General features: G+C 37.4%; 1 protein-coding gene across 3 annotated transcripts; it reads left to right on the top strand.

Moving 5' to 3' along the window:
* The first annotated feature begins 550 nt into the window (after positions 1-550).
* Positions 551-13409, top strand: prkacb (protein kinase cAMP-activated catalytic subunit beta). 3 transcript variants are annotated; one of them, XM_011473890.3, is made up of 11 exons: positions 551-902; positions 3111-3119; positions 6771-6832; positions 7467-7595; positions 8153-8251; positions 8664-8746; positions 8835-8961; positions 9778-9873; positions 10448-10570; positions 11710-11874; positions 11960-13409. In XM_011473890.3, the coding sequence occupies exons 1-11, from the start codon at positions 857-859 to the stop codon at positions 12083-12085; spliced, it is 1065 nt and encodes a 354-aa protein (XP_011472192.1). In that variant the 5' UTR covers positions 551-856; the 3' UTR covers positions 12086-13409. The 3 variants fall into 3 exon arrangements, with proteins under 3 accessions (XP_011472192.1, XP_004067785.1, XP_004067786.1); XM_004067737.4 differs by lacking the exon at positions 3111-3119; XM_004067738.4 differs by lacking the exons at positions 551-902; positions 3111-3119 and adding an exon at positions 1718-2307.
* Positions 13410-13633: the final 224 nt, after the last annotated feature.

Raw genomic sequence — 13633 nt, 5'->3', positions numbered from 1 at the left:
CCGTTTTTTTTTTTTAAATGCAAATACATCTGCATCTTTTCAACTTAAAAAAAAGGAAAAAGGTTACTTTGACATGTTGTTTTTTTGTTACTTTACTTCACACACCTAGAATAGGCAGTATAAGTTGGTGTAAAAATCGTATTGATCAGTACACGCTACACTGGGTCATCTAAATGTCTATTTAAGTCAAACCAGATAAAGTTTGGTGTTGCTAAGTACCAATGGATCTACTTTGTTTAAAACATTTAATTTGGAGGCATACTTAAAAAAGACTACCCTTAATACATTGTAGTTTAAAAAAAGTGTTAAGATGAAGCATCATTAAATTATAATGAAACATGTTCTCTCTTTTTTATTTCATTTTAGATTATTTTAAAAAGACAAAACTGTGTTGAACATGACTGTTTTCATGTTTTTATATGATGCGTGATATAATCAAAATGTACTATATTTTTTACAAGTAATTTTTATTTCCTCATTTTACTTCTTTTTATTTTTCCCAAGTGAACCTTAAAGGCTCCTTCACCTAGCAAGTGCGTCCATGGGTATTCCTATATGACCTGAACGCATCACAGAGCGACAGCAGGCAGAGGTGAAAAGTCTGGATCATGTTGTTGTTCCAGCGGAGCCATACATGAGCAACAAAGAGCTCCATACATAAAGATTAGCGAGGTGATTAGCGGAGCGCGTTCAGCTTCTGTCTGCAAAGAATATTTATAGATGTCGTTTTTAGCGAAGCATCAGGAGCAAGCGGAAATTTCGTAGCTAGCTAACGGAGGAGGACCCTGTTAGCTGACGGCCACCATCATCATCCCTCCTAGTCCTAGCCAGCTGTGGATCGCCCAGTCTTCCTACGATGGGGAACACAGCAACTGCCAAGAAAGGCAATGAGCAAGAAAGCGGTGAGCATCTGGGATTATCTAATATTCAGTCATTTTGCGTGATGTCAGTCTGTTTGTTTTTAAATAATATTTGTTTTTTATTCCTAAATTTAAGAAGGGCATCACTTTAGCATGTGTGCAGTATTAGCAAATAGTACAGCCTCATCATGGCTATCACATAAATAGATACATTACAGGGTGCTGTTTGCTTTTTTTATGATGACTGTTTGATAATTCCTTTGGGAAACTGACAAACCAATGATAATAATAATAATAATACTAATAATAAACCAGTTTGTCTATCAATTGTGTTTTCATTTGAAATTTACTGCTATAATGATTGAATTTCCAAATTTAACACTATATTAATTCACTTATTTTGAAAGTGTGCCTTATTTTGTTAAGGAATGTCTTTTCTAAAAGCTTATATGGATGAATGAATGTTAATAGTTGTTTTACTCCCAGAGATATGGGGTAAGAAGTTGGGTAAATCTGAAGTCCCAAGCACTTTTTAACCCTGGTGGTAAAATAAATTGAGGCTATTTAAAGTTGTAAGTACTGTCTGATCTAATCCATTAAACTGTGCCATAGCTAGTGGCTTGTCTGCAGAGTCCTGATCTTGACCTGCTTTTTGATTGGCAGTAGTTCTCACGGTCTTGCAGGCCTGTGACTTAAGCCACCTGTGCTTTCTGTAGGGAGGTGCGGGGTGAAAAAAAACAACACAGGACATTTCCGCCATGTTCTCTGTTTAGATTTCAAATGCATATTTCCCTAGTGAAATATAAAGATTTTTTGCATCACAAAGGCGTGATATAACAGAATCAGGAAGAGTGAAGGAATGCAATGTCAAATAGAACCACCAGAGAGCACAGTAGTCTGGAGATGCCTCCTCTTTCTGTTAGTCTGTGGGTGTCACACTTCTCATATCAGCACTCTGAATATTCCATAGCCGTGTTTTGTGTTATGACTTGACTCTGCAAGGCTGGATTTGTTTTTTCTTGCCTCTGTTTAATTTGTGTGGCTGTTTTGAACACAAAGAGGCTCCTTTCACGGGAAACACGCCGAAGAGCTCTTCAATGACGTTGTATTTTAAAAAGTGGACATACTTTTTTTTTTTTCTTTTTTTCCACTGAAGCTGTGGAACAGTACATGAACAGGAAGCTTAACTTTATGTGGTTAACCAACCATTGCAGAGCACTTGACTGCATACAGGAAGTGCCTGTCATTGATGTCTAGGCTGAAAACGGTTGCCTGTGCACATTCTTTCTCAAACACTGAGACATTTGTCTTAAAATGGCCCAAGGAAAGGATCAGTCCTTTGCCAGCCGCTTAATCCACAAATATCTAAAAAGTGGACAGGAGCACAAAGTGCAGGCGAGTGAAGTACCATATATCTCTGAGTTTACCATCACATGGGATAAGCTGAGTAAGTACAGCGTATTTACTTTACTCTTACAAGTGTCTTTATCTGAAATCTGAATCTTCAAATAGTGTGGGAGGCACCTTTGCTTCAAACACAAATTTACGAGGCATCTGTTTCCACAAATGGAATCATGACAGGTTTGACAACTTGTCAAGTTTGAGTTTTATTTTTTTGTATTTTTGTTTTGGTTTCCCCAAAAAAAATAAAAGCCATCAAAAGAAGTACTTTCCAGCTTTTATGACGTTGATAGATCCGGAGCTGGATGAGTCGGTAGTGTGATGTGTTTTGGTGGAACCCGTTTGTGCAGCCCAAACATTTGTGGTGCTTTTGCATCGTCATAAATATCTTTTCTCTGAAACTTTTGTGCACTGTTTTTCCTGTTTGAAAAGTGTTTTTCGTGTGCGCTTCCAGCACTGTGGCATCTGTCATTCTTGTGGTTTGGCTTGGTGAAGTGCATTGTTAAAAACTGAGATACAAAGGCAGCCATTTTTATTTTGTTTGTATGTTTAGCCTTATTATTTACGCTTCTTTTAATGCTGTACATTCTACATTAGCAAAAAGTTATTTTCAATAGAAATGTATTGATTTTAATAGAAACTAATTCTTTTTGATGCATTTTTAGCAATAAAACCTTCAGTTACGTTTAAAATCAGATTGCAGTTTTGCCTTGCATTGCCTTTTGTGTTGTTCTGCCGCGTGTTTTAAAATGTTTGTAGCTTTTCATAAATGTTTCTTCCTCTCTTTCTCTTTTTCATCATTTCCATCCATGTGGGTAAATGTTCCTGCAAACCCTGGGTGAACTGTAGAGATTTTTGGTATGCTCACTTTTTCAACGGAGACGTCCAAAGTCACAGAGAACCTTTCTTTTATACATTTTAGTCAATTTTTATAGTAAACAAGCTTTATTTTATCCCAAAATAATTTTTTTAAAGATCTATAAGTAAAAAGTGGGAGTGGTACAGAAGCAAAGTATCATTAGAATACATGGAAACATAGATATTTAAATCTTACTTATAATTGGCAATGGTATCCAGAGGTTTCAAAATAAAATCCAAAAAGCTCTTCTTTTTTTTCTTCTCCTTATTTGTTTAGTTTTTTTGGTTGTGTTTAGACTTCATTTAACAAATAAAAAAGATTAAAAACTGACATTTTTATTTGAAAAAACGCATGTTTAAGTTGAATCTGAGTTTAATCTGAAGGGTTCCTGATTTCACAGTTATTTTTACCACATAGTGTTTATTTAAACATTTAGTGTTTTTAGTTTGGACAGTAAACCCTCCAGTTCTGCTTTTAAAATTTTGCTTTTAATCAGTAAAGATTCCTGTCCCTATATTTTTCTTAATATTCTTTTGTTTTAGAGAATTTGTGTGAAGAAAGTAAAAACTAAAGATTGATTCTACTAGAGTCCAATCAATAAAAGTACATTTCAATAAATGCTATGTTTAGCTTTGGTCTGTCGGCCCTCATTTCTTCACAGTTGCAGCATATCATGTATGCATATTTACATTTTTATATTTGTATTCTTTTGGTGACACAAACTTTTTATTTCATTATTAGGCAAAGAAACTTTCCATTAATTTGTTTTTCTGCATCACATGGCTTTTGTGCTTTGCTTTTTACTTCAAAATGATTTTTTTAATGTCATATTATTAATACATTAAAAAAGGGGGCAAGCACTTTATTTTTATTTTATTTTAATGTTTTTGCTTTGGTGCCATTTTCAATTCAATTTAAAGCTTTTGATTATTGTAGATGACTTTAGTTTAAGTGTTGCATTTAGATAACAAGCAGTTCGGTCTTTTTTATTTATTTTGAAGGACTCAATGACTTTGGACACCTCACGTCTGCAGTGACTTTCATAAACACACCGTCTCTCTGTTGCTTGCCCTGTAGTCAAAGAAGTGTTGTGCATATCATCTTTCCTTCTGCCTTTCCAACTTCTCCCACTCTCTCTGGAAATGGAAATTTAAGGCTTGAGAATGTTTTCTATGGGGTGCTGGTCTCACCTTTCACATAAGAAAAAAGTAGTAGTTGTATCAATGCAGTTCTGTAGAGATGGGTATCATGATTTATCAATACTGAGTTTAAAATCTAGTTATAGAACATGAGGCAGTAATTGTGGTGTAGTTTTACTGATTAAACGAGAGTGACCAAAAAAAAAAAAGGAAAAATTACTTTATTTACCCAAAATGATATCTATATTTAGGCTGCACGGTGGCGCAGTGGTCAGCGCTGTTCCCTCACAGTGAGATAGCTTTGAATCTGGAATGAGACCCTTCTGTGTGGAGTTTGCATGTCCTTCCCAGGCTCTCCGGACTTCCCACAGTCCAAAAACGTGCTTCAGAAGATAATTGGTTGCTCTAAAGCAGGGCTCACTAACTAGCGGTCCGGATCCGGACCCGGAAGCTGGGTCATGCGAACCCAGACCTGGACTCGGACCGAACTTGACACAAATCTAATACGATGGGTGCCACTATTTTAACGAGTTTAGTACGAGTCGCGCAATGTACAAGAAGCTCCAACTCTGTGTTTTTCGATGGGCTGTCTTTTTCCCATTAAATCGGGGGTCCCCCCCAACCCCCAGGCCACAAACCAGTACTGGTCCACAGTTCCATGTGTTTTATGTTATGTGACATAAAATACTGTCCAAAAGTTGCATTGAAATAATTTCAAGTGAGAGTTGAATATTAATTAAATGCAGATGTGCAACCAATCCTCGGCTACTTAAAAATACATATAACACTGAATATCAAGACATAATTTTGTCAACATCATTTTTTCTATATGGACCTCTTTAAAATTTAGTTGAAGACTCCTAAGTGGAGGTGTGAGTGTGTGTGGGAGTGATTGTGTGGCCCTGCAATGGACTGGCAGCTTGTCCAGGGTGTACCCCGCCTCGCCCAACAGTAGTCTCTGGCAGCCCAGTCCCCCCAAAAGGGATATAGCGGGTTTAGAAAATGGATGGAAATCTTTATTTGTAATTATTTTGACTTGGAAACAGGATATCTTCCTAGATTGTTTCCATACTTTCAGTACTTCCTGTAGAACATCAGACACACCCACATTGCAAAAATACTTATTGACTGGTTTTAAATCTGCCCCTTTGAAAAAAAACTCTTTGAATCTGTAATAATTCTATAATTTTCTGACAAAAGTAGAAATTCTCACTCTGCTTTTTAAATGCATATGGGTCTCTGCAGCACACAGACAAGCCCGGCCCAAACAGAAATAGCAAGAAGGCAGCACAGGCACAGTATCCTCCAGCTGAAAATACTTGTAAACGGAACAAATGATAAATTTCTTTTGGTTGCCAAGATAACAAACAGGCCAAGATATTGGCAAATGTTTACCGTTGGCAACTGAGCATGAGATAGCATGACTGCTACAGTGAAGAATTGTAAACCGTTTAAAATAGACAACAAATTTGGGGCTTTTTTCTTTTCATATTTTAATTCAGTGATGGTCAGTGTCTAACTGTCCTACTCTCATCAAACATGTATTAAAGTTCACAGGGCTTTCAATGTCTTACCTTTAATACCTTTCTCAGGGGGCTGCAGTGGCCTCAATTTCATCCTTTTTCCAAGCATGTTTCTCAACAGCCACTGTGTACATTTTGTGCATTTACCACTTAGGATAGTTTGGCCTTCAGTGATACATCCGTGGTAGACGTAACTTGTTAGTGTTTCTTGCGTTTGTCATTCGTCGATGTGCGCCAATTCTACGCTATTATTACGTAAATATTTCGCAATTGTGTGCTTATGCAAATTTGTGGCTTTCCACAACCGTTCCACGTATGTCTAATTGGACTTTGCACACACCGATGTATAACGTTTATATTGCGTACACGGCGTACATATCGCATTGAAACTGTGACTCACCAGTCACTAATGAATTGCATCTAAACAGCGCAATAATCACACACAGTTCGTGTTTTCGGTTAAATTAGGTGTTCTTTGCGTGGTTTATTAGTACATCTTCTGTGGTTTTAATATGGTTCATCTGTGATACATCTGTGGAAACTTCACAAAAGACCACGACAATTCACGTTTGACCAATTTTCATCTGTCCAATATGGGCAAAATCTATGTAGTGGCTGTGTTACACGACCTTTAGGGAAGGATAGAAACACACACATCCAGCAGCTTCATCATCAAAAGAATACATATTTTTACTAGACATCTGTCAGATTTCCTCAGGTGTCAGTACTGCTGTTTTTACCATTCTGGACCAGTTTACCAGAGGTTCTTGATTCCCATCTCTATAGACCTGTTTTCCCTCAAATTTGTATTTGCTTGCCCTTAAAATGCATTTGTTACCCTAAAAGTATGATTGACATTGTGTATGTTTATTGTTTTTTTTCCCATTTGTTTTCCCCTGGATTGGTTTGTTTCTCCTGATCATGTGTACCTGACAGTCTGTGAGTCCCAAAGCTCCAATTGTTTAATTGTAACCTTGTCTTTTTATAGTGAAAGAGTTCTTAGCTAAAGCCAAAGAAGATTTTTTAAGAAAATGGGAGTGTCCTCCTCAGGTATGTTGTTCTCCATGAGAACTTTGCTTTTTTAGAATTCAAATTCCTCAAGGTCTTTATGTATTTATTTCAAAGGAAAGTTGTATGTTTTTTGTTTTATGGACAATAGGGACACTACAGTTCTTGATCAAAAACGGAATAAACACCAATAAACTAAATCTCGTGGAAAGTAAAATGTTGTATCTCTACCGCAAACAAAGGACATTTATTTTGGAAGTTTCAGCAACTGTGCTAAATTTAAGAAGGATTTAGAATGTATTGTTTTATTGCATTACACCAGGCGTAGTATGAGCCAACTGAATGGTTCTCATTGTAATTTACTTATTAGCAAATTAAAAAAAAAATGTTGTCTCTAGTTGTTGTTTTGGAATACACAAATCAAACATTGAACCAAAACAGTACCATGAACCAAAATCCGAGGTTTGAACCAAAGTGTGGAGAAAGTGAGTTATTGCATCCCTTTGGACAATCCTTTCAATTTAAAATGTTGTACATGGTGTTGGCTTAAAAACTGTTAATAATGTACCTTGTACTCTTAAGACATTAGCATGAAAGGTTTCCTTTTCCAAAACGTATGTCCAAAAAAGAAACCTTAAAAATTCCTCACATTTTTGCTGCCTCGTTGTTTTCTCAGTGCACAACAAGCCTGGATGATTTTGAGAGGTTTAAGACTCTGGGTACTGGCTCCTTTGGACGGGTAATGCTTGTGAAACACAAAGCAACCAACCAGTTCTATGCCATGAAGATCCTGGACAAACAAAAGGTAAGCCCATAGTTTTAAAAACCTCAATAAGGTTTTTAAAAGTTAAAATAGGTTACTTCTGCAAAAAAGTACAACTTCACTACATGTGATTGTGCAAGGCGTTTTTTTTTTCATAAAGAGAAATACAGCGCATCCTTTCCTTTACCATGCGCACGATATGACCAAAAACCTCATTAAAGTTTCTCATGAGAGTTCTGATCTTTAAACGTCGATGCAAGAGTCGTTGATGCAAGCTTGCATGTCTTTTTTTTTTTTTTGCACTGCTCTTATGGAGCCTCTTTGCTGAACTTAACAAACGTTTTTTGAGGCGTCAGATCTGCAAGTTTCAGTTTCATTTCTCGCAAACCAGACACCAAACTTCAACTTCTCTTACTAGAAACCTTTTGTTTCCTCAGTTTTTAATTCTTATTCATTTAATAAATGAACATTTTACTTTAACTTTAGATTCAAAATAACATTTGTAATTGTGTTTTGGTTAAAAAAAAAAAAAGGAAGCTTAGAACAGTCCAAGCTGTAACTCTCATTTGTTTTGTTTTTTGTCTTGTGCTGCTTTTCAGGTGGTGAAGTTAAAGCAAATAGAACACACTCTAAATGAAAAGAGAATACTTCAAGCTGTGTCCTTCCCCTTCCTTGTCAGACTGGTGTATGCTTTTAAGGTATCAAAAGACATGACTTTATTTTGTGGTACAGATGTTAGTCCGGTAGATAAAAGTAGACACCCTTCCTCCATCCCTTAGGCAACATCTGTCTCTGGCATTCATCATGCCGCTGTTCTGAACTTTTTAGATACTTTTCTTCTTTTGCATATTGCCAAAGTACAACACTCGCAGAACTTGACTGGCAACTCTAAAAAATTCGTTTGCAACTGTTTGACAGTGTCTGTGTTAGTTTTTGCATGTTAGACTTGTGGTATCTTTCCAAACAAATCAGTGGAGTGTATGTAATTCAGGCTCTGTTCCATCCACGTTTAGCAAAAGAAGGAAAAATGTGTTTTTTTAGGAATAATCTCACCGGTTTAAAATGTGCTGTGTAACACTAGTTGATGGTACAATCCTTGTTTTTTCGCAGGACAACTCAAACCTCTACATGGTCATGGAATATGTGCCCGGCGGAGAGATGTTCTCCCATCTCAGGCGCACTGGGCGGTTCAGGTGTTGTGCACATTGTTTTTACTTTTATATATTGCCCTGTTCTGTCCCTGTTCTACTCAGTCTAACGTGGTTGGCTTCTCTTTCACAGTGAACACCATGCAAGATTTTATGCAGCTCAGATAGTGCTCACGTTTGAGTACCTTCACTCTTTAGACCTCATCTATAGAGACCTGAAGCCCGAAAATTTGCTTATAGATCAACATGGATATATCCAGGTATCCAGTTTATCTGGTTGTTTCTTGGCAATAGTGTGTTCTAACAATCCTTGATGCAATCCACCAGGCTTACATTTAATATTCATAATTAAAGACCCACTCTGATTAAAATTATGTTTTTCTCAAGATGGAGGACATATATAAAGAAAATTAGGCTCAATATTGCATTTTTTAGTATTTCTTTGTTCAAATTGTTTTGAATCACACAAAAAATGCAGTTTGAAAAAGACCTAGAAAATAGCCTGGGGGGGCCGCAAGCTCCCTGCATCCACTTATAGTCGACTAAATCCATGAACGTCTTTGTTTTCCTCGTCTGAGCTGGCACACTGGGGGAGGGTGTAAACAGAGATGTCTCAGCAACGGGGCACGGGAGGGGGCTGGGGTTGCTCTGCGCCAAAGGTCCCACCCACTTCTCAGAGGCGCCTTTTTAATGAACTTCTGCAGAAACGGTTTAACATAATTCAAATATACACTTTTAAAATGGATCAAAAAATGGTCGGACTGAAGTGAAAAAATATTGATCTGTCTTTTCTGGTCAAAAAAAAATGTGATCTTCCATCCAAATTAGCAGTATTGTGTAAAGCACAGGTGATTCTCAACTATCTATTTGTACTTTTGTTTCACCTCTGATTATTTCTACGTAGTTCATCAGCTAATGAGCAGATGCTTATTTCCTGTTACTGGGGGAACAGATTTGTTATTCTAACAGGCAGAAAAAGCACCAAAGCTGTTCTATGAATAAGAAACTTAATGAAATGATTTGGTGTTAAGCAGCTCTTAATATAATACCTAATCGTTTCTGTCCTTTTCCTTCAGGTCACAGACTTTGGCTTTGCCAAGAAAGTAAAGGGCAGGACTTGGACATTGTGTGGGACTCCTGAGTATCTTGCTCCAGAGATCATCCTCAGCAAGGTGGCCCCCTTTGCATGCAGCTCTGCTGCTTCTGAAACTATTTTGAAAAAGATGCACAACAAAATGTTTTCTTTTTTTTTATAAAATTTAAAAGAGCCTTGTGTAAAAAAACACATTAGGAAAAAGAAATAAAGCTGTAGGAGAAAATTTCCTGAGACAATCACAGTGACCTACGGCGACTGAATACAAACCTTCCTCCTGATTTGCATGAACTTTGGAGCTTCAGGATTGTAGGTTAACTAATCAAGGGAGTCTGCGGCAGAGATCTCCAATTTCAGTGTTTGCCTTGGACAGACTTCTTATTCATTTGTTTTTGAGCTGAACAGCTTAGCTGGTGTCAAACTATGTCTGGAATTACTACTAACACATCAGCTTTGATATGAAGATGGAGGAGGGATTATCATGTAGACCAGGGGTTGAGTTGTGACATGTTCAGTAGATATCTTCACTGCATTGCTGGCAGTCATGTAATCAGATGCTTCACATACCACACATGGATGTATGAATTGAGAAGATTTGTCTCCCTGTAGTGATTTCTGCCAAACGATTGGTTTATTTTCCCTTTTTATTCCAGGGCTACAACAAGGCTGTGGACTGGTGGGCACTTGGAGTTCTCATCTATGAGATGGCTGCTGGCTACCCCCCTTTTTTTGCAGACCAGCCCATCCAGATCTATGAAAAGATTGTGTCCGGCAAAGTATGCACGCATTTAAAGCTCCTGTTTGAGTGTTTGAACTAATGTCTTGATCTGGGTTTTTTTTTGTGTACCTGCTGATACTGAGTCCCAATCCGATACTTTAGCATCACATTAAAATACTGAACAAACACAAAATAAACAAATCCAGGTTTTACCCCTTTTTTTACATTTTATGAACTTTATTTTATAATTTAACACTTTAACCAGAGCACTTCTGTAAAGTAGACTGAACAGTTAGGTAAAAATAGTGCAATAGTTTAATATTAACAAATAAAAATAGATGAATATTATTCATATGGGAAGGTTTGGTGTCCGTAGCTTTAATATCTTCAGAACTATTAAAAACTTTTGATCATATGTGAGTCATATCTCCATTAAAAATTAAAAATGACTTCCAAAATTGTTTTAGCATAAATATGATGGTTAATATTCACGACCAGCTCATATCCATGTAAACACTTATTTGTCTTGGTTGATTTTTAACATTATTGATTTTTGGGGGAGGGGGTTTTAGATCACCTTTATCTGGAGCTTGCACTTTGTAGAAGGTCCCTTGGCAGCCGTCCCACTGCCATGTCTGGCTTCAATTCTTTAAAAAACTCTTTTTTTTCTTTTGAAATCCTGTTGTAGGTCGACATTTGCGTTAAGACGAACCAATATAGACGCTTGCTGTCAGTTTTAAACATTTATTAAAAGATGCATTGAGCCCGGAAGTCCAAGTTATCATGCTAACTTTACTGAAAAATTTTTGTGTGCTTCCTGCTCAAACTGATGCCCTATTCTGCTGCACTTTACAGCAATAAAATGTTACACGATACATGACACACAGACTTCTATTAGAGTATTTATCTGTAATAATAAGCTTGAAATGTATAGCAATGATTTTAATAACGAGAATAGAATAAATATCCAATCCCTGATTGGGATGCAACTTCTGAATTCGATTGAGTCTGAAATAGCTTGATCGAGCCCGATTTCCAATCATGTGACCGGAGCTCTTTAGTTTGAACCTTTTTAAACAACAATGAACTGCTTTATAGGCTAAGTTTTGTTCTATTATTTAGTTAACACAGCCAACGATACCTCACAAAAACCAAGGGACAGAACTTTCACTCCAACCTTTGCTCTGAATGTTGTAGGTTCGATTCCCCTCCCACTTTAGCTCTGATCTGAAGGACCTGCTGAGGAACTTGTTACAGGTTGACCTGACGAAGAGATTTGGCAACCTCAAAAACGGTGTGAATGACATCAAAAACCACAAGTGGTTCTCCACAACAGACTGGATTGCAATCTATGAGCGAAAGGTGTGTTTCATTATGAAACAAATAAACTCCATTTTTATGTGTTTGTTTGTTTTAATCCAGACATGGTGTCACTTTACATTTCCAGATTGAAGCTCCTTTCTTGCCCAAGTGCAGAGGACCAGGAGACACGAGCAACTTTGATGACTACGAAGAGGAAGACATCCATGTCTCGCAAACAGAAAAGTGTGGAAAAGAGTTTGCTGATTTCTAGTGAAAGTCCTAATTGGGGCTCTGGTGTTTCTGGACTGAGTTGAGAGTTAAAGTGGAAACGAGGCCATTGCGTGCTTAAAACAATTGCAGACAAAACGTCCACACAGCTGAATGAGGTATTTTTTGCCATGGTCCTGCGTGCAGTTAAATCTGATCCACACACAGGCACATTATGCAGACACCCCTTGTGCTGCAACACTCTGTACCAAACCACCTTGTTATCTATCATCGTTTGTCTTTAACTGTCTGTGTTTGCCACTTTTGGGTGTCTTCCCTTTCCTTATTTAAGTTCCATGTCCAAAGCAACAGGAAAACTACTATTCATATGATTTTTAAGAGGCACAAAGAGCGACCATATTAGCTGGTGGTACTCATAGTTAGGCTAAGCAAGAATGAAAGGGACTATTTTCTATTTTTTATTATTAATATTTGTCCGTTACATGCCAGAGTGTCTTGTAGATTTAAATTCAGAATCAACACTGTAATCATTTCATGGTAATTCTTAAAAGACATAGACCATGTACACTGTACTTCAGTCTTAGACGAATACACTGGAAAAACGTAATTTTTTTCTTGAGAGTAGGGCCAAACAAATACATTTATAGTGGAATGAGAAACGCAGATACGTTTGTCTGTTTTACCACTTCAGTATTCAATTCTCGGAGACGGACTAACCCTGGCCTCACACTGCATCCGGTCCGGCTGTGGTGCGGCCGCCGAAGACTTTACGTAGCTTGAAAAGTGAAAGAGGCACTCGAACGGCATCCAGTCCAGTCCGGCCTCATCTGCCGAAGCCAGACCGGAGCCGGACTGGATGCAGTGTGAACCCAGGGTAGCAGTAAATCTGGTCAAAGCATTTTTTTTGTGTGTGTTTAATAATTTGATTGGAATTCTACATTTTCCATGCACAAAAATGATTTCACAGAGAAAGGACCTAAAGATGAAGCATTTTATTGCGCATAGTAGCTTTTTGTTTCGGTACAGTTTGACTGCAACTTGCTTGATGACATTTTCAATAGTTGAAAGGTCATTTTACAAGGTATGTCATGGATGTGAAGCTATGTTGCTCTTATGGGCAGACTTTGTCCTCTTGGGTTGTGTGTGTGGTTTTTTTTAACTGCTTTGAGCAGATCACTCCTCATACATTAAATATCTGCCGTTCTCATCCTATTTTTTAACTTGCGTTTTTATGATTGTACAGCAGTGTCGTGTTATGTCATGCTACCACAATGTCTTGTGTTGTTTTTGGTTCTTGTGTTCTTTTTTCTTTTTTTTTTCCACATAACTTGTGTCACAGCTTGAGACATTAAAGCAGTAGATGCGTTGTTTTGATCTCCCTGGCATAATCCACTTGAAGCAAAAGCGAAGCACTTGACTGTCAGGATAACAGAAAAGGATATATCATAACGTATTTATTCATCTTGTTCCGCTTGTTTTATCCATATGCTTAGTCTGTGTATAACTTGTAGTCTCATCACTTGCACTGTGAAAGGACAATATCTATTCAGTCTGCTTTACCAGGCTGCATAAGGTATTTTCAAATAAATAA

This window comes from Oryzias latipes, chromosome 4 (assembly GCF_002234675.1).
Source record: "Oryzias latipes chromosome 4, ASM223467v1".
In the NCBI taxonomy this organism is placed as follows: Eukaryota; Metazoa; Chordata; class Actinopteri; order Beloniformes; family Adrianichthyidae; genus Oryzias; species Oryzias latipes.
The sequence above is the reverse complement of the archived record's forward strand: the minus strand, read 5'-3'. Positions and strand labels throughout refer to the sequence as shown.

What these genes read in the sequence shown, in the direction of transcription:
- prkacb (XM_004067738.4), top strand. Translation starts at nt 2,175, where the DNA reads ATGGCCCAAGGAAAGGATCAGTCCTTTGCCAGCCGCTTAATCCACAAA. An exon ending in GACTGGTGTATGCTTTTAAG is followed by an intron (nt 8,252 to 8,663) that starts GTATCAAAAGAC and finishes GTTTTTTCGCAG; the next exon opens with GACAACTCAAACCTCTACAT. An exon ending in AGGCGCACTGGGCGGTTCAG is followed by an intron (nt 8,747 to 8,834) that starts GTGTTGTGCACA and finishes TCTCTTTCACAG; the next exon opens with TGAACACCATGCAAGATTTT.